The following is a 21090-nucleotide window of genomic DNA, read 5'->3' on the forward strand; positions in this document are numbered from 1 at the left end:
CCTCTCGGTCTCTGTCACTCTCTCTCTCCCTGTTACGGTCTCTGTCATTCTCTCGCTCCCTGTCTCGTTCTCTCCTTATTTCAGAGTCTTGATCTCTGTGCCGCTCTCCCTCAATCTCCCTGTGTTTCTCACCATCTCTCCCTCTGCTGCGGTCAAGTTCTCTGCCATGTTCCTGTTCCCAGTCTCGACCTTGTTCTCTGCCTCTGTCCCACTCGTGCTCTCGGCTCCAACGTTTGCCCTGTCCCCTGTCCCATGACAACCTGTCTCCGTGTTGTCCTTCATTTTCTCTTTCTCTCCTTCGGTCCTCAGAAGGTTCTTTCTGTTTCTCCTCAGAGGACTGTGAGGATCCAAGGACGAGTTCCCTGTGTCCTCCTTCAAAGCGACTCAAACGCTCTACAATGCGAGACTCTATGTCTTCATGGGTGGTGCTCCTCCTAATTTCAGGGGAATGGCGGCGCCAGTGGTCTTCTCTGCGTAGGTCTGGGCTATGGGCTTCATGATGACTTGGACGACCATGTAGTTCATCTGTAGGGGCTGGCAGCATTGACGCATTGTGGTGAATGAGTCTAGGCTCATCTGAATGCCAATCAAAGCGGTACCGCTCTGGATGCTGAGAAAGGTGAAGTCTATTTTCTTGAGCTGGGGGACCTCGATGCTCATCAAAACGCCCTCTGTGTACTGGTGGAGATGGTGGCCCAGAGCCCCCAAATTGACTATGTGGCCTAAAGTGTTGTCCACTTGTCTCCCTAATGAGAGGTGGGCCTCTTCTGTCCTCATACTGGTTAGGTGGAGGTGCACGGTAAGGAGGGCCTGGCAGAGGACCCTGGCTGTCTTTTAAGATAAGGTGTGAAGGTAGATTCTGGTCCATATTCGGAATAAATGAATTACTGGAAGTGTCTTTGTGATAATGCTGTTCACCATATTGGGTTGGTGGGGGACCCCGGGGCCCTGGAAAGACACCTGAAGGTGGGAGTCTGTTATCAAAATGTCCAGGTGGGGGTGCAGTGAAAGGTGGAGGTGGAGCTCTGTTTCCAGGGAAATTAAAAGGAGGAGGTGGACCAGGTAATCTTGGTGGAGGTAAGTTGTTATGTTCAAATGTAAGAGGTGGAGGCAGGCCTGAAGGGGGGGCTTGCTGTCCAATGCGCTGAGGGACAATAGAAGGGTCAAACATTTGTGGAAGGGGCTCTCTTTGAACAACTGGAGGGAATGATGGTGGTGGTCCTCTGGGTAGCATATTTTGTGGTGGTGGTCTATGAAGTGGCTGCTGTGTTGGTGGCTGGGTGCTTGCCCACTGGTTCTGGTAGGGAGGGTACGAGGATGTAGGTGGGCCGTAATGTTGACTGCTGTCACCTTGCAAGGGTAGAGCACCATGCACAGTGGGAGGAACACGTACTGGAGGGGGGCCCTGCATTGAAGGAGAACCTGATATTGGAGGAGGACCTGATATTGGAGGAGGACCTTGCATGGGTGGCAGCACGGATGCAGGTGGAGGCCTCATAATCAAGTTCTGTCCTTGCATGGGATGGGGTGCTGGGAAATTGGATGGTGGTGGGAAGTCAGTGGGAGGTCTGTACTCATTATCAAATCTTGAAATGCGACGAGGCACGTGACGTGAGTGAGCGTCAGATGTTGTGCTCTGTGTGAGTACTGGGATTGTAGAAGTCACTGTAAACGAGTCCCTAGATTCTTTGTAGTAACTTGTAGATGGTGAATCTTGGCTATTTTCGTCATACTCTGAGTCTTCAGCAGGTTTTAAAATGCTTGCAGCATTTGGCCAAAGGCTGTACTTGTCCACTTCTGCTTCCTCCTTCTCCTCCTCTTCCACAGTTTTAACCTTTCTTTTATCCATGTAGTTCATTTCCATATCAGGTTCCATCTCCTCTCCTAACAAAGGAATTGACACCTCATTTTCTGATGGTGTGAAAGGCAGAGACATAGTGTCCTCTTCCTCGTGTGGTAATGACGTTTCTTTGTCTTGTGAAGAATCAACAAGTTCTTCTGTACTAGGCTGCTCTGACTCTTGTGTCACAGGTTGAGAGACAGGAACAGGATCAGGATCAGTCATAGGAGCAGACAACTCCTCTTTGTCCTCAGACTCATCCGACGGTTGCCTTTCGCAGACAGACTGTTGAAGATCCCTGCTTTGTCTTGGATCTCTCCTCTGGTTGATCAAGGGGGCAATTGATGATGACTTGACCACTTCTTCAACTTTCTTGCCAAGCTGACTGTTGTCTAAAAGCGATGCAATTGGCTGAGTCACAAGTGTTTGTGGAAGTATCGAAGAGGCTGTGGATGACGTTTGCTGTTCCAGCAGCTGTTTCTGCAATGCCTGCGCTCCAATTCTTTTAAGGTTTTCCAGGATATTTTGTGGGTTTGTTACACATTCATTTGTAGGTTCAGTTTGATCTGGTGCTGGAGTTTTAACCTCATCAAAAATGGAGTCATCCTCTGGGTCATATGCCACATCATCGGTTTCACTGCCCACCACCTCAGATTGAATAGAGACCTCTGGTTGAACCAAAGCCTCAACGGGGTTCCTGGCCACATTATAGCCTCTGCTAGGGTCATACTCCTCCTCTGGGTCATATGGCCGGTCATCTTCATCCTCCTCTACTGGTGTCTCCATAGGATTTTGTGTAAACTGCTGCACAATGGGATCCAACATTTTAGCAGCGGTGGGGAGCTCCCCAGCTTGATCAGATGGAGAGTTTGAGGCTTCGGAGTCGTGTTTTTTGCTCTTGAAGAGGTTGAGAATGGTCTGAAGAGGACTGGCGGCTGCTACAGAGGCAGCAACAGAGCTGGTCACAGATGGAGAATCCTTGCCAGAAGTAGCAAATGAAGCTGCAGCTTTAACAGATGATAGCAAGGAGAGAACTGATGAGGCAGTTGCAGTGCTGCTAGGAATCTCAGAGGAACTAGATGGAGGTGATGCAGGGGAAGTTGTGCTGAATGGGATTTCAAGACTCTGTCGTGTGCTCTTGTCTGCTTTCACTGTAGAGGACTGTTTTACCAGACCAGTTTCATCTGCTTCTTTGATTTGAATCTTGGCTCGTTTCTCCTCAGTTTCGAGCAACCCACCAGTGCGCTTTCTGTCCTTTTGACAAATCAGCAACCCTAGGAGAAGGTTGGGACGAGCTGGTTCAAGCCCTGTGAAATAAAAACAGAATAGAAGCTAAAGACAAATTTGTAAAAAATAAAATAAAATAAAAAAATTATATTTTTTCTTTTAATAAAATCATTAAAATTGTCAAATAAAGATACAACAATTCAAAAATTGGAATGAGGGTATTAAAAAGTACATAAGAAATGAATATAAAACAGTATTGCTTTAGACGGTGATGAAAAATGGTGATGCTAAATGTCCACATATAAGCAACACTTCAGCTGCTGGTAAACTTTTTGGAGGTTTTTAATGATTAAATAGTTTTTGCAGATGTGGCCCAGATGCAACCAGTTAAGTAGAGTTAGTCAAAATGGTAGAATTTTTTGTTTTGTTTTTATATCTCTTTTAGACTGTGTTTTTGGTACCTGCCTTAACCTGTGCTGTCTTAGCAATGTGCTGTTCCTGCTGCTGTGACCATCTAATTTCCTCTCTGAGGATTAATAAAGTTGTCTGTCTATAATATTTTAGTTTTCACTAGGCGTGTAATTGCAGATTTTTTTAAATACATTGAACTGATAAAAATCTAAAATTTCAAATGTTTTTTAGTCACACAATTTATCTGAACTCATTCCTGTAGTGCAACGTTATAATATGAATGTAAGCCAAATGGAAACACACATTTTACAATATATAAAAATAAATGCTTCACGTATTGGTCATTTTAAGGCTAGTCTTAAGAAACAACAGACTGAAAGTGGCCTGCGGAGGAGAGTTGCATTCAGGTCTAAAAAAATCCAGCCTGGCCTGAACTCGTAGGTTTATTTTCCCGAGCCTGACCTGGATCCGACGGATGAATTGTAATTACAGGCCCAAACCCGATAAAATTTTTTTTTTTTTTTTAATTTAAAGTCATTTTATTTATTTATTAAGCATTTACTGCTCTTGTAAGCAAATCAGTTTGACATATTTTAAAAATGTATTTCAAAGAAAGGAAGATATAAGAGATATTGTTTCACCAAATGGATATTAACCTACAAAACGAATATCCTAATAATAAAAAAAAAATCAACACTAAAGATAGGCTGTTATACAGATAAACAAAAATTTTAGAGAAAAATTATTTAGAAAAATATAGAACAAGGCTGTTTGAACTGAATGCACTGCTCGCTTTGGCTTTTGTAGATGCTGCCACTTCCTTCACCGCAGATGACAGCACGGTGCGGAGACGCGCTGCCGGTGATCAGCTGATCCATCTGAGCTTGACTGAACATTTTTTTTTTACCTCTTAAACCGGCCGGTCAGACCTGCCTCCTCCTCAACAAGTAGATTAATACAATTTTATATTGTGCATTCTTATTTAGCTTTATTTGTGCTGTATGATTCATAAAACTGCACCACAGCCCAAGATCGACACAGCCCTCCCATCCAGCACATTATTTTGGCCCAGCCCAAATTCTGGGTCGGGCTGGACATGGGCCCGGGTTAAAAATGACAGTTCTACTGCAGATGTTCTAGTCTGCAATGCAAATGTCTTTATTTGAAACGTGTCATATTCACAGAAGTTACAAGCAGGCTGGGACTCAACAAGTGTGAGCGCCCCCTAAAGTAAATAACAAGAATGCACTCATTTGATTCTTGGAAAAATAGGCATTTAATATCTATCTGTGCATACTGCCTACCAAACAGATTTACTGCTCATAAACATACAGTTAAATAATCTAAAGTATGTATAAGTAACCTTCAATATTGGGACTGCATCATCTATGACCACTGTTTGCAAAACTTTAAAAAGTTAAGTTCTGAAATATTTTGTGCTACTTCCTGTTCATACTGTTCTTATTTGCATTGCTCTATACAGCTTTTAGGAAGTGGCAAATTAGAACAATCTTTCAGATACTGTTCTAAATGTAACTATTTACAACTTCATTGTTATTCTTACATCATATATTTAAGCTGCACAGACTTTTATTTATTCTCATGGGTAAATGGACAACAAAATGTGACTAAAAATCATTCCAAAAACAAAAACACTTCAGGAAAAATAACCATGACTAATTTACATTTCTTTCTAAATGCTTACCTGGCCCATCAAACGGTAATAGTTTTGAAGGTAATGGATCCTTTGAGCTGAGTGGGATGAGATAAAGGTCTTTGATGCGCCGGTTGTTGTTAGCCACCACGCCAAATCTCTTTCTGCTGCTAAAGTAAGAGAAGAGGGAGACGTATGCCACCTCTTCCTCCTCTGTGGCTGGGTGGAAACGGATCAGACAAAGCTCCTGTAAATATCAGGAGGGAAAAAACTGTTAAACATTAAAGAGTATTTAACATGAGAAACGATCTCTTCTCCAAGTTGACTTTACAAACCTTGGAGAGCGATGTTTTGAGCTTCCAAACATAGTCCCACACAGTGTTTGGAGAAATCCGACCTCCCACATGAATGGTGTCTGGCAAATCCTGCACGATATTTACAAGTGGACAGAATTTTAATGTCAACTAACATTAGTCACAAACACAGAAACTGTAAAATTGTTTAACCCTTTAAAAATTTCAGTTAACTACCTCTTTAAGGTGTTCAAAGGATCCTGAAACCAAGTAAGCCTTGGTTGCAAATTTAGCTACTGTGTGCATGTTGACAAATCCTTTCCATATGGACTGCTGACCGTGGAGGAAGATTGCAGTTTCCCCATCAGAAGGCTCAGATGTACTGTAAAAACCAAAAGCATGTTTCTTGTAGAACTGTTAAGAAAGCCTTCGATCCCCCCCCCCCCCACACACACACACACACACATTTTTACAAACTAGGTCACACTTTTTCCATATACAAAGTTATTTCATTCATTTTAAGTAAATATTATTGTGCTTAATATGTGTTTTGTTAACGCACTAATATTAAGAAGAATGTTGCAGAGCGTGATGAGTTTAGTACCTTTTTGTTGAAGACTTGGCCACAGCCACTGGTGATGGTACAACTGGGGGCATTGGTAGAGATACTTTAGCCGCAACCTCCACTGGAGCAGTAACAGGTGCTGGCAACAGTAGCTCTGCTGGACTGGGGTTTGGTTTCTCTGGAGCTGCCTGGGCAACATTCACCCCAGAGATGTGCCTGGCCATGCGAGGGTCTCTGCGAGTGATGCTTACAGAGGAAACAGCAGGGGTGACGAGTACAGGGGTCTGAGCCGGGGGTGCCATGACGCTGGGGTCCTCCTGATAGGGCTGTGGTTGAGATTCAGGAACAGATGGCTCCATGTTGGACTGAAAGGACGGAAGGACTGAATGCTGGTGTGTTACAGCATCTTTGTGAGGGTAGGCTGCCGAGCCCTGTGCTTGACTGACAGGAGACACTTCCCTGAGCCGGGATGAAACAGACTCCTGCCTCAGGGGCTTAATGTCAGGCTTCTTGGTGAGTCTGGCTTTTTTGGCTGCAGGCTCATCTTCTGCTTTTTGCCCTATAAAGGAAGATTTTAAAACATCAATCTGTATATATATATATATAAACCCAAAACTATGAGCTGTTTTTTTTTTACCTGTACATATTTTACAGTTCAAGTCAAACAGATGGGTCTTGTGCTGTGAGGTGGTGTCTTTGAGCATGCTGCTGAAAACATCCACCACGCTGCTGCCACCACTTCCTTCAACTGCAGACTGAGCTGAAGCTGAGGGAGTGGAACCAGACTCGTCTTGGTCCTGGGAACACAAAAAAAAGAATTTGGGTAAAACTTTTGACGAAGCAGAACAGATGATAATCACCCATGCAACTAAAATACCCAGTTCAATCACATAGAAATGCCTGAAATTTAATCTGTAAGAATTAGCTAACAGAAAGAATTAGTGCAGAAAAAGACAGCAGGCAAAGCTACCGGTACATTACTTTACTAGTTCTGTCTGAGCACAAGCTCATGCAAGATGAAAAGAAGGTGCGAAAGAGAAGCTTGTCCCCACTTACTGAAGCAGAACCCAAGCGAGAAGACGAAGCGGTGGTAAAAATACATACATCTGGATCAGATGAAGGTGGAGCGTCCTCCATATCTACGCTGTGGGAGCCATGCCTGTTTCTAAGCTTGGACTGCACAGAATGGGACCTTGCACCGGCAGACTGACCCTGCAGACAAATGCACTTTAATACTTGAAAAAAACAAACAAACCAAACAGCTTTTAAATGATAAAAACTCCAGTTAGTTCTTGGTTACATCAAATACTTTTCTGCACCTGCGGATGCCTTCTCTCCCTCTCCTGTTCTCCTCCTGCTTTTTTTTTTTGCTCTCTGTCTGTGTATCGGAGCTCCTATTACACATCTTCCAAAATGAAAAACTATACTCATGTGGATCTGGTCAGCTGGACTTTCAACACAATCGATAAAATCTTTTCAACAAAGCAACACGGTCCTGGAGAGCCCTCATGCCCCGCTGAGACGCACGCAGCAGGATGTGTCATGGATCCGTGGGGAGTTTGTGAGCTGATGTGTTTTTTCGTTTTGTCACAAGTGAACGCCGAAGATGTTTATATAATTGGATTTATGATAGCAGGATTTCTGCTTTCTGGCATCAGCAGATTCCTACGTTATCGGCTATCAAGGAAGATGACGGACATAGTTTCGGCAATGGCAAAATTGCTGAATCTGTGTTAAGGTTTGGTTTGTGCTTCGACTACTCAAAATCAGCTGATTTACAAGCTAAACTGTAAGATTGAAGCGATTTTTGAGAATTGCAGGCCACCTGTGGCTTCTGGGACTTGCCTGCATGTTGGAGACGACCTTGGAGGAGGCTCATAAGCACAGACCATTGGAATGCCCACTAATCTGGCCATTTTGGATCTTGAAAGTACCACCAGGACTCAAGGCTGACAAGAAAAAACAGTCTGCCTGAAAAAATCACCAGTTGTGGCTTATCTGAATCTGGCTCCCCCGTTTGGCTTTGAAAACAGGCCTACTTATCAAATTTCTCCTGGAATATGTGTAAACTAAGGAAAAGCTTTGTCGGGGGGGGGGGGGTGAGAAATTCCGTACAGGCTTATCAGAACTGTGCCGGCTGACACCAACATCTTATTATGACTATCTGGAAGTGCTTCATGGACAAATCGCACCACCTTACCATCAAACGCATATGTAATGTGTTTATAAATGTGCTAGCATGCAGTTTTTTTGATGTCTTAAATCGTGTCCTGATAGGACAAGGTGTGAAGAGATCTTTTTTTTTTTGTAATTCCACCATCCTGTCCTCATGGCTTTTCCCCCCATTTCTATCTAAAACAGTATTCGGAAAAAGATTAAGGGGCCACGCTCCAGTAGCAGCAGTTCACTCCGCCCATCTTTCGAACGACTGTACGAACATAATTTCACTGTATTTCGGTACAATGATAATAAAGCTTATTCTGATTCTGATACAACAGACGTTTGCAAAAATAAGGATGTTTTACCCCAGAAGGATCTGATTTTCTCCACTCAGACATCTCTTTAGAAAGCAGCTCTTCAGGGCTCAGTCTCACCAGCCTGAAGGGAGTAACTTCTCCACCGATCACCCTGTAGAACAAGCCCTGCGACAAACACATCCCAAAACGGCAAATCAAACTCACAAATCCACAGCTTATCAAACTAACTTTTATGGAAACAATCAGTTTTTACTTAAAAGATGCTCACCTTGTTTTTAGGATCTTTAAGGTTGAACATGAGGGTCCTGTATTTATTCTTGTACTTGCTATCAGTGCTCAGGCACAGGTTAAACATCTCCTTCTCAATAGCAAATGCAAGATGTCCCACTTCACTCTCAGTCATTTTTAGATCATCGCTGTCACTCACCCTGTGGGAGGGAAATGCACATTTGTTTAAGCCTGCTGACAGTCAATACTTTACATCAAGCACCCCCCAGAAAATTTAAATTCAGTTTATTTATATAGTACCAAGTCACAACAGAAGTCAAAAGAGAATTAAGAGTTAAAAAGAGAACGTGAGTTACCTCTTGAAGAGGATGTCTGTCAGTGAGCGGCGGATATTCTTTCTCATTTGGTGGTTGGGTGGGGGCCGCATAGGAGAAACAGGCCGTGCTGAAGTGGGTGGATGTGCTGATCTTGAAGAGGAATAGCTGGGGGGTGCTGAAGACACTGGAGATGATGGGACTCTTGAGGAGTTTGACTTGCTCTCTACATCCTTTTGTTGAGGCTGCTTCTTGGGAATGGTGAAGTTGCATTTGGTGACTCTGAGCGCCCCCGTGATGTGAACTGGACCAGGGGGAAACGGAGACGGGGCTGGGACAGGCGTCGATGCTGGTTTCTTGGACTTTGCTGCAGTTTTATTGGGGGTTGTGGCAGGTTTCTTGGATGTCTTTGAGCTAGCAGCTTGATGGGAAGACTTTTTGCTCTTGGAAGAAACCTTCTCAGCTTTAGCTGGAGGGGACTTCTTTTTTCTTTTGCTTGGAGTTTCAGAAACAGAAGACGACTTCTCTGGAGATGAAATCGGCTCCTTCTCATTCTGCTTCTCTTCTTTGGGAGGAGCTGGAAATCAAAAACAAAACCCAGCGTTTTAAAAATAATTGCATATCTTTCCAAACATTTTCAAAGTTTAGGTGTGACAATCCCACCCCCAGATTAAAAACCACTAAACAGGGACTTAAATTATTTATTTGTACACAATTTAAATTAGAGCCTGAAAGGGTTGGAAAATATGTATTAGAAAATTTACAATTATTTTAAAGCCAAAAGTAGAGTAAAATTTAGTCTGAAAACTGTGTGAGCATGCATCAGGATATTAGTCTGAAAACATTTCAAACTTAAAAAAAACTGACCAAGTTAAAAGATCCCTTTATTTTGTGGCAATGGCTGCACATTGTGCTGCTAATACAACTTTTAGAAATGTCTAACATCTGAAGAGTCAAGTTTCCTCCAGGTATATCTTATCATCAAATCCAAATAATTAAAGAGCAGATTTGAGATTTGACAGGCTCCAACTACGAACCTGCCAGCAACTAATGAAATTAAAACAATTTAAAAAATTGTAGTTGTACATTAAGCAACACATTAAGTTTCACTTTATCCATGTTGTTGAATCACCTGCATGTGGAGCAAAAGATTCAGAATTACAGAAAAGTGTCATTTGAGAATTAGGACAAGAGCAAATTATTCTATTGATGCATCAGATTCTGCAGAAAAGCTTGTTTAAAATAAATAAATAAATCTACCAAAATCACTTTCATGAAGCAGTCATTGTAACGGTGCAAATTCATTTTGTCCATTTCCCCAACATTTACACTGAAATAAAATCTTTTTAAATTATTTCCATGGTACAACTGCTGTTTGACAAACATCACGCGGTCTTTAAACTCACTTCACACCAACACACAAAGCTCAATTTAAAAGCAAAACGGTCTCAGCATTTTCTTCATCTCAGCTCTCAAATGATCACCAAAACATGACCAAAACTTTTTTTACTGCCCGTTAACACAACCTGCTGATGTCCTGAGCAGTCAAGATACATTTACACATCTGCTGCAGCTGTTCCTGTCCTCAGAAACCTTGCATTTCATATGCAACTTGAGATAAAATTAAACTGTCCAATCTTCATTATGGTTCCCCCGATCATCAATTACATCTTCGCCAGTAAAAACGTGTGGAAAAGCACCAAGGCTTCGTTTCCCCTCGTTCTTCAGTCTTCCATCTCCTGCTGTAGGGTCCTGAACTTCACTTCTCTCCTACGTCTCGTCTTCACTGAAGTGACTTCTCCTCCGGCTGCCTTCACCTCTTAAGGACATCCATCTTGCGTAGAATAAACGGCCGTAAACGTTTTGGGATGAGCTGGTCATGATATCCAACAGCATGCCAACACCGTTCACATAATTAATCAATTGACGCATCCAAAAATCTGTTTTTCACCTTTTATTTTAAAGTCACTTTCTTAGAGTGATGCATCATATTCAATATGAATAAAAAAAACTCAGATGACAACATATTATAAAAAAAACAAGGGCAAACATCATACCATCAGCCCAATGTGAGCAAAGTTCATCAACCTAATAGTGATGGAAGACTACCGGGACACCTACCTGTGGGAGAGGGAAGTAAGGATGTGTGAGGCAACAAACCCAGGAAGTGATGAAACTTGTGGAGGCAAAACATTTAAAAACCAAACACAACAGTTCATAAACCCATTTCATTCATCAGATATTTGGTAGCATTTTGTTTAGCATTTTGGTAGCACGATGGATCAGTGGTTAGCACGATTGCCTCAGAGCAAGAAGGTCCTAGGTGCAATCTCCAGTTGGACCTAGGGTCTTTCTGTGTGGAGTTTGCATGTTCTTCTCGTGCTTGCGTGGGTTTTCTCTGGGTACTCCAGTTTCCTCCCACAGACCAAACATGCATGTTAGTCTGCCTTCAGGCTCAGGCCTCCCTTGCAAGAGATCTGTGATCTTGGTGGGATTTGCCTGGTTAAATAAAGGTGAATAGATTCACCTTCAGTTAAAATCACTCCCATCCGTTTATTGCCCTCACAACGATCTATAGGCTACAAGTTTCCACATGTAGCCTTTAACCTCACCAGTCTTGTGAAAATGTGACTTTTGTGCTGTTTTAAAGGAATGAACGCAGATTAAAGAATTTACATTTTTAGACTGTAGCGTGTTCTGATGTTAATTTTCCATTACAACCTCCCACTTAATGTTTATACTTTAAAAACCACTTACTTAAAGGACCTCTGTGCTATTGCACCCCACAATCATCTGATGACCACCAACTAAGTTTATATTCTAAAACTCCTTGATCCCAGATTACTCTCCAAAAGCCACAGCTGACACTTACCTGTTGTAACTTATTTAGTAATAAAGTCTTTACATATTTACCCGTAAAACCACAACTCTAGTGTAGAGATCATGTTTCCTCCCAAATAACTGATTATTTCTATATGAGAGTAGCATGACAGGAAGCACATATATAATGAAAAAACAATGATGTGGATTCAACAGCAGCTCAAGACCTTCAAAGAGATACATACACTTTTTGTTTAACACTGTTGGTGACACGGGTGTAGTCTTTTCTGGAATTACTGCAATGTAATTATGGTCGCTGGACCATGAAGCAGTAGACGGCAGGGGCGGGTGTTCCTCAGCATGCTCGTCTTCGTCCTCGGGATCACGACTGTGGTCTTCCTCACTGTCTGATGTGTACTCCGTTGTCTTTTGGGCCTTCTTTCCGCCAGCACTTTTCTGGGTGGATGAGAACAAACAACCCATTTAGCCATTTTTAAGAGTCAAACAACAGTTTACTCGCTAAAAACACATATTTGGTGTGAGCTAACTTTAAAATATCGATCAACTATTCTTTAGCGCAGGCATTTTGACTTTTATGTTATAGCATATTTGAAATATTATGTCAAAACGTCATGAAATGGTTAAAAATCAACAGCCAAAATGTATGGATCCAGCTTGAAATGGAGTTACGGTGCTCATAAAAACAGGTCAGAACCGCAAAGAGCTGACCCGACATGAAAACGTGGTAAATTATATTAGGTCATTACTTGCACAGAATCACTTATCTTGGAAGAGTAGCAGGCCATTCTAACTTAATGCATGAGCTGTCAGGCTTTGGAAGATTTAAACTTGGATCATTTTTTCTGAAAGTTCTCATGCTGAAACAGACTGGCTCTAAAATGAGCTTTGGACTTGGTTGGGAGTACAAATGTTTTATTCATTATATATGATAGCATATAATTATATTTTTATAAACAGCAGCAAATAAATACTTGAGGTACTAGACCTCCCATTTATTTTGTTCATTATAATAGAGATGACTGCATGTCACTGAACATAAAATTGTCAAGTAGAGATAAACTTACATTAATTCAGCTGGTAAAGGTCAGTCATGTATAATTGCATAACAAAACCTTAATAAACATGGTCTGGAAGCATTTTTTTTTTTTAAATGAGTGATTTGTATGCTCTTAATATTTACAGAATTAAAATGTTAGTAACTGCATTTCTTTCCATTTTTTTCTGATTAACTTCCTGTACAGTCCCACATTAACATTAATCTGGGCTAAGAACTTCAGCAACCTTAAAGGCAATTAATGATTTTCTGTCAGATTATACCCACAATGCCCAATTGGGCAGGGTTCGCACTATTAGCAACAGTAGGAAAGGTTGATTAACACAACAATCTGTGAGTGGTAAAGACATGAAATCTGCATGTGAGAAGGGAGTAAACCCAGCTTGACCTCAGTCAGTCAGTCACATTTGAATTTCTGGAGCAGTCTAAACACATGAGTACTAACTACTGCCCCAAGTGGAGACATGCTGACAAGTCCTAAAAAATAAAATAAAAAAAGAGGATTGGGCACAGCAAATGGCATCAGAGGAGCAGACAGCTGCACAGACAACAGCAGCAGTAAGCAGATTGTCATCCATCTTTAAACTGCCACCCTCACCAGAGTTTGATGCATTCAACTCATTCAAGTTTAACAAATGTCGTGGGGTGCGATTCTTCATCAGGCGCAGTTCAGGTGTTATAGCCAGCCTCTTATTTGTCATACAAAAAACTGCTTACACCAGTCTGTTGGGCTGCATGCTCTTTTGCAAAATAAGTAAAGACTAGATAGTGTCTCTAGCTTTAAGGTACAGATTCTAGATATAAAATATAAGACGTGAAATATATAAGTGGTTTGGTTTAAATGCAGTGCTTTATGTGTCACAACAAAACAATAAAACAATGTATACTCTTAAAGTCCCTCAGTCGAACACAAAAGGAACTAGGGCACTTCGTTCTCAGACTGCAGGTTTATCCTCTCTTGTGGAACCAACTTCCAGTTTCTGTCCATGAGGCTGACACATTGTCCAGTTTTAAGACTGGGCTCAAGACTTTCCTTTTTGGTCAATCCTATAGTTAGGGTTGTCTTGATTTCCTGAGTTATACCTTAGTTCTGCTGCTATAGGCCGACTTCTGGAGGACAAACTGACCTAATTTCATCAAATGAATAGTTGCAGATGAATACAAATAAAAAAGAGTTTGTATTTTAATTCATTTCTAACAAGCGTTTTTTTTTTTCTTTCCTCCTAGTGCTCGCCTCCATTCTGGACCTGCCATTCTGTATGTTTCTCCTTCCTGTCCTCTCAAAACCCAGCCGGTCGAAGCAGGTAGCACTCGTCTCCGAGCCTGGTTCTGCTGGAGGTTTCTTCCTGTTGAGTTTTTCTTTTCCAGTTATCTTTGCGCTTGCTCAGGATGGGAGACTGCGACGAAGTCAAGACTCTACACAAACTGCTGACTACCTTAGATAAATAATTTACTAACTGAATTTTTATAACATGTGTAACATAACCTTTGTTGGCAAGGACAGAGGTCAAGCGTTTCCTGGAAGTCTTCACCAGGTTTGCACACACTGGAGCTGCTATTCTGGTCCATTCCTCCACGCAGATCTCCTCTAGAGCAGTGATGTTTTGGGGCTGTCGCTGGGCAGCACAGACTTTCAACTCCCTCCACAAATTTTCTGTGGGGTTGAGGTCTGGAGAATGGCTAGGCCACTACAGGACATTGAAATGCTTTTTACAGAGCCACTCCTTCGTCGCCCGAGTGGTGTGTTTGGGATCATCGTCATGCTGGAAGACCCAGCCACGTTCCATCTTCAATGCTCTCACTGATGGAAGGAGGATTTGGCTTAAAATCTCATGATACATGGCCCCATTCATTCTTCCCTTAAAACAGCTCAGTTGTCCTGCTACCTTTGAACAAACTGCCCCAAAGCATGATGTTTCCACCCCCATGCCTCACAGTAGGTATGCTGTTCTTGGGATGCAACTCGGCGTTCTTATTCCTCCAAACACGACGAGTTTAGTTTTTACCAAAATGTTATATTTTGGTTTAATCTGACCACGATATTCTCCCAGTCCTCTTCTGGACCATCCACGTGCGCTCTGGCAAACTTCAGACGGGCCTGGACATGTACTGGCTTAAGCAGGTGGACACGCTTGGCACTGCAGGATTTGAGTTCCTCTCAGTGTATTGCGTTATTGATGGTGCCTTTGTTACTTTGGTCCCAGCTCTCTGCAGGTCATTCATCAGGTCCCTCCGTGTAGTTCTGGGATTTTTGCGCACAGTTCTCATGATCATTTTGACCCCATGGGATGAGATCTTGTGTGTGGCCCCAGATCGAGGGATATTCTCTATGATCTTGTATGTCTTCCATTTTCTTACAATTGCTCCCACAGTTGATTTATTCACACCAACCTGCTTGTAGATTCACTCTTCCCAGCCTGGTGCAGGTCTACAATTTTCTCCCTGGTGTCCTTCGACAGCTCTTTGGTCTTGGCCATGGTTGAGTTTGGAGTCTGACTGTTTGAGGCTGTGGACAGGTGACTTTTATACAGATAACAAGGTCAAACAGGTCCATTGATACAGGTAAGTAGTGGAGGACAGAAGAGCTTCGTAAAGAAGTTACAAGTCTGTGAGTCAGAAATCTTGTTGTTATTGACCAAATACTTATTTTCCACCATAATTTACAATTCTTTAAAACTCCTACAATGCGATTTCCTAGATTTCCCCCCCCCCCCCCATTTTGTCTCTCATAGTTGAAGTGTACCTATGAAGAAAATTACAGACCTCTCTCATCTTTTCAAGTAGGAGAACTTGCACAATCAGTGGCTGACTTAATACTTTTTTGCCTCACTCTAAACTGAGTTGAACTCATCTCTTACCACAAGTTTCTGTCAAGGAAACAGGTGTCCAAGTCAGAGATTTCTTTTTAAAGCACGCAATGAACGTTTGTCAAAACATGAGCAAATTAAAGATCAGAATTTTTGTTAAAAGTGAAAAATGGTTGTTTTTTTTGCAGTTAGAAATAAAATCTTTTATTGGCTTTACAATGCATTATTTGAGTATAAACAACAGCTTATTACTGCAAGGTATTATTTCCTTAAATACTTTTTTTTAAAGCCATCTTTTTTCCTGCCTACACAGAAAATTTCTGATCAGAGGTTTACAAACACCTATCACACCAACATGCAAAGTATAGTCTATAATATACACAGTGTCCCACAATAAATTAACTGTGTAGTTGCCTATTTGAAGTTGTCAAACAAAAATTTAAAACAAAAAGAGCATTTTATTTATACAAAATCAATGCAAAAAATACTGTTTGATCAACTTGTAAATATTTAGATTTTTTAAAGTGCAATAAATATGTGCATCTGTATAAACCAGTATTCCATATCCTGTACCTCTCCCTCATACTTATCCTGACATGGAAAACATTAAAATCAACTCCCAAACATTTCCATGCTTTACAAGCCAAGGCAGAAACCCTGGAAGTCGAACATGTTCTAAAAACAGCACATTTCTCTGCTATTACCTGACCAGACATGATGAATCCCACCCCTGAATATTTAGTGTATATAAAAAGGCTTTTTAGATGTTTTCATCGTTGACATAAATCTGTCGTCAATATAAATTGGCATTTTTGACAGAAAGGTGAACAACAAGGGTGCCATTTTGCCTCAACTTCTCCTCGGGCTGTTAGAAAACATCCACTTATAAATCTTACAAAGACAGCCAAAGAACTTAAAGACGAAGATAGCACAATTTTTATGCACAGAGGAGACGGGGTGAGGCACAGACGGCTCTGGGAGGCTGAGTGGGGAGTAAGTCTCAGCCAGGCAAAGGACACGTTTCCTATGTTGTCATTATGGTGCAGTCTGAAAAGATGGTGGCATTTCTGAGACAAATTTACTAATGCCATTCGACATACTGTCTCAGCTTCACAGTTCTTGTGAAAAATGAAAAAGCCGTGTCTCATATTCCTCCATTTTATGATGATGGGTTTAAAACACCTGGGGATGTTTGGAGTCTTGGAAATGCTTTTGTATCAATCCACAGACTTGTATATCCCTATAATGTTTTCTCAGAGTTGCTTGGAGTACCTTTTTGGCTTCATGGTGTAATGGCAGCCAGGAATACTGATTAACCATAGACACACACGTCTTCTTATACTTCAGTCACCTGAGACACACCCACTGTCCTCAGGTGACTCCCATTTCACTAATTGTGGACTTTCTAGCACCAAATGACAAACTTCTGTTGGATTAGGATATTTTAGGGTGTGAATATTTATGCAAATGCTTATTTACATATTTTATTTGGCATTTGTTTGTAGAACTCGGTTTTCACTGTCATAGAAGAGGTTTATATTATTTGTCAAAAAGACCTGTTTATATTGATTTAAATTAGCAACAAAAATATTAAGCACTGAATGGGGTGAGTACATTTTATAGGCAATATATATCCTCTACTGTTTAAGAAGTACATTGCTGCTTTTAGGAAATCATTTCTGACAGTCCAGGTTACCTTTGCAGCAGACTTGTCTGTCTGAGTCTTGTCCTTCTGTTTGGGCTCTTTGACATCAGTGATGGACTTCATGGCAGCAGCAGCATGTTTCAGGATACAGTCATTTCCACAGTACACAGAGTCTGGCTGGGCGTTGTTCTCACAGCCGGGGCCGATGCACTTGGGAAGGGAAGAGTCGTCTTCAACCTTCTGCTTGGACTTGTCCTCAGACACTTCCACACTTGATGTCGTTTTCACCTCCACAACTGTGGCAACCTTCTGCATCGTGACTGGTGGGGCTTTTTGCTCTGGTGTCGATGGTACTTTCATCTCCACAGCTGGTGTGGCCTTCTGGTCTGCTTTGGGTGCAAGTGGCTGCTGAACAGCCTGATTCAAGTCAGTGTAGAAGAAAATTAAATCACAGCAAATAATGTAGAAACTATGACAAAATACTATTTGATATATAAATCCCATTCATTCAGTTACTGAGTTGTACTCTGCTGCCTGTTTACAGTTTGTGCAAAACAAATGCAACATAAACAAAGTGGCAACTTATGAATAACAGAACTTTTCCTCGTTTGAATCATAAATCATGCCCCCCACCCAAAATAAAAACCTCAAAATAAACTATTTAATACTGGACCATCTATAAACAAACAGCCATTCAAAAGCTGAAAACTGCTGACGCTGGTGAGTTTTGCAAGACCTACCGGCTGAAAGATCTTGATCTTCTTTTTCCCACTTGGATTAGTAGCTTTTTCTATCCTGCCTTTGATGCCCACATCTTCTGCCACCCTCTCTTCCGTCCCACTAGCTGTAGAGGGCAGAGGTGGTGCTGCAGCTTGAACAGCAGGCATATTTGAATTTGCTTCACTGGTGGCGACTTTCTCAGCAGTTGCAGAAGCGGCTTTAACTTGAGCAGCTCTGGGCTTTAAAACTTCTGCAATTGCAGAAAGGATAGATGTAGCAGGCCTGACCACCTGGCTTTTCTTTGCTGTACAGTTGGGGCAGATGTAATCTTCTCCGTTTCTTTCCATCAGGCGCCCACGAGCTTCAGTGATGCCAACACAATCCCCATGAAACCACTCCTCACAGCGATCACAGCAGATCATAAACCTAGCATTGAATGTTAAAATCAGGACATCAGGAACAGACTTTTCTTATACCTACACGAAGCTTCTGACATCACGTATACAAAAAGAAAAAAAAAAAACATGTTGGCTGTGTTTAATGTAGACAGAATCCAACATTTTTACTGTGAATACATGTTGTGCTCCAGCATCAACGTGTGGCATGGAGGCTGCACAGCTGCAGAAAGAAAAGCTTCGAGAGTGCTGAAGGCTGTGTTCATTCGTACTCATCTGCTCACAGACTCGTGTTCGTGCTGCTGTTCGGCGTATTGTTTTTTTTTAAGCTATTAGTGCTTAGTGTATTTGTAATTAATGTTTTCTTAGTTAATATCTTATTACTGTTTTTCGTTTACATTTTAATACTTTTGTTGGATGTAACTGGGACCCTGTGTGCACAATTTCATTCCACCACATGTGCATGTGGTGTGTATGACAAATAAATAACTTGAATCCTTATTAATTAAGCCAGGTGATTGATAAATCATCTTAAACCATATAATAAGAGAATAAAACCTACCGTTTGTTGTGTTTCTGACGACAGATGCAGTATAGCGCATTGGGGTCGTAACCTCCATTGTCAGACTCGTTTGATGATGAAGATGATGTAGAAGAGTCACCATCTTCTTCTGTATCAGGCTTGTTCACCTTTCCAGGAGCTTTGATAACTTTGGTCTCTTTAGCAGCTGTGGCGTTTTTGTTCGCAGGAGCAGGGGCTTTGACGGGTGTAGCGTTCTTTTTATCCACCTTCATTTTATTGATGTAAGTTCTTACAGGTCTGCGATTTCCTGTAATTTGTAGAGGCGTGTCAAGGTTGTCTTCATCAGTCTTCTCCTCCATTTTATCTTTCTCATTTTTAGCTCCAGACTGACTCTCTTCAGGAACTACTTTCTCCTCAGGATCCTTCTCAGACTGAGTTTGTGATGCATTACTGCTTCCGATTTTGTCCAATTTGTGATCCTCTTTAAGATCTTTGTTCTTCTCACCGTCTTCCTGTAATGAATCCTTTTTTACAGCATCTTTACTGTCTTCTTCATTCTCTGAGCTCCCCTCATCTTTAACTGCCAATCTGCCACTGCTTCTCGTTTGTCTTCTTCCTTGAGTTTGTTGAGTCTGCTTCCTTGTGCTACTTCTTGTCCTTCGCTCTGGAGACTCCACTTTGTCCTCTACTGTCTTCAAGTCAGCACTACCATCAAAACTGGCTTCAGAAGCAGTCTCTGCATCAGTTGGGGTTTGGGAAGGAGGATCTCCACTTTCTACGCTGGGGGGAGTGCTCTTTCTTGACCCTCTTTTTGCAGTCAAGAGGAATTCCTCTAGTTTGTCAGTTCGCTTGGGCTGTCGGCCACTTCGCCGCACTGGACAGCGGTTTTCAGGACTGTCAGTTGCTGCCTCCACTGGCATCTCTCTTTGCAATGGTAGACTGACAGAAACCCAAAGTTCTTTACGTCACTCTTGGACTTTGAAAGATTTGACCGACTGCTTTAGCAGCTCTTTGGCCACATTCCTGCTTTCTGTCTGAAACAGCTCTTTTACATCTTCTCCAAAACCTGAGAACAATCAGTCATGACAGGCAATCATCAACATATGCTTTGGCAACATTGCCACAAAAACAAGAAGCACTGTAACTGGGCACATGGGATTGTTAAAATGAATAAAATAAATGCCCATTTTATTATCCTAATTTAAAATTACTTTATCAGACTTTTCAGTACAACTACCACAGCGTACAGGAAGGAAAGCTCATTCAAGGTACCTTGTGAGCATCTATCCAAACAATCCTGGATATACTCACAAGCAAGAAAATTCAGAGCTCACATTCCCCTTCAAAGATGATGAATTTACTGTTTTTATTCTGAATCTGAAAGCGTACAGTGAAAATGAGGATGCATAAACCCAACTATGGTCACAGTTATTGAGGGTTGCCGGTAGGGCTGGGCGATATATCGATATTTTTGAAATATCAAGATGATTTAAAACACGATATAAAATGAGACTATATTGATATAAAACAATAGTCTTATACTCTGCATAAAGATAAACCCAACAGTTTTTCTCCCAGTCAGGTTGCAGCCTGCAGTCATTCACACTACCTCTCCTCCTCCCTCACTGACAAACCCGCTCCTCCCCGACTACTTCATTTAGCTGAAGACGTTTAGATATGCAGGTAGGTCTTTGTTGACTCACAGCGGGAGAGCACTTTAAATTCCTGATAAGGTGTGAAAATGACGGTGGCTGCTTCAACAAAGCTGCAAGGCTCCGTCTCGTGTCGGGAAAAAACTCTTGACTGACACGCAGCTCGAAACTTTGCTTACACAATGCGGTGCATTCAAGAGCATAGGAACTTTTAAATTCAGAAAGAAACGAGCCATATTCAAACAGAACCGAGCTCAGTAAACAAGCCAACTACACAACAATGTGGGCTTTCTAACAGCTTTGTTAATAAAGGTTATTAAAGGTTGAATGAATATACTTCATTAGAATCTAACTTTAAAGAGCAAGTTAGCCTTTCATTGTTTGCTCTGTATGTGCTGTTTAAATTTTAAGTGATTCAGCTGTGTTTTTGGTTTTGTTATGCAG

The 21090-nt window shown here is 41.6% G+C and overlaps 1 protein-coding gene across 1 annotated transcript in view; it reads right to left on the minus strand.

Moving 5' to 3' along the window:
* The window catches only part of dido1 (death inducer-obliterator 1), a 20839-nt gene extending 880 nt beyond the window's left edge, over positions 1–19959 (minus strand). The window contains exons 1-15 of the mRNA XM_037678641.1: positions 19034–19959; positions 18097–18502; positions 17408–17773; positions 12075–12285; positions 9052–9586; positions 8736–8895; positions 8516–8632; positions 7047–7202; positions 6628–6787; positions 6030–6549; positions 5663–5807; positions 5468–5557; positions 5184–5379; positions 37–3147; position 1 (exon numbers count right to left, since the gene is read on the minus strand). The exon at position 1 is cut by the window's left edge and continues 880 nt beyond it. Of these exons, the coding sequence (XP_037534569.1) occupies position 1; positions 37–3147; positions 5184–5379; positions 5468–5557; positions 5663–5807; positions 6030–6549; positions 6628–6787; positions 7047–7202; positions 8516–8632; positions 8736–8895; positions 9052–9586; positions 12075–12285; positions 17408–17773; positions 18097–18502; positions 19034–19914 (7055 nt within the window). The 5' untranslated portion in view covers positions 19915–19959. The remainder of the gene's footprint in view (positions 2–36; positions 3148–5183; positions 5380–5467; positions 5558–5662; positions 5808–6029; positions 6550–6627; positions 6788–7046; positions 7203–8515; positions 8633–8735; positions 8896–9051; positions 9587–12074; positions 12286–17407; positions 17774–18096; positions 18503–19033) is intronic.
* Positions 19960–21090: the final 1131 nt, after the last annotated feature.

This window comes from Nematolebias whitei, chromosome 7 (genome assembly GCF_014905685.2).
Source record: "Nematolebias whitei isolate Nwh7 chromosome 7, NemWhi1, whole genome shotgun sequence".
Classification (NCBI taxonomy): domain Eukaryota; kingdom Metazoa; phylum Chordata; class Actinopteri; order Cyprinodontiformes; family Rivulidae; genus Nematolebias; species Nematolebias whitei.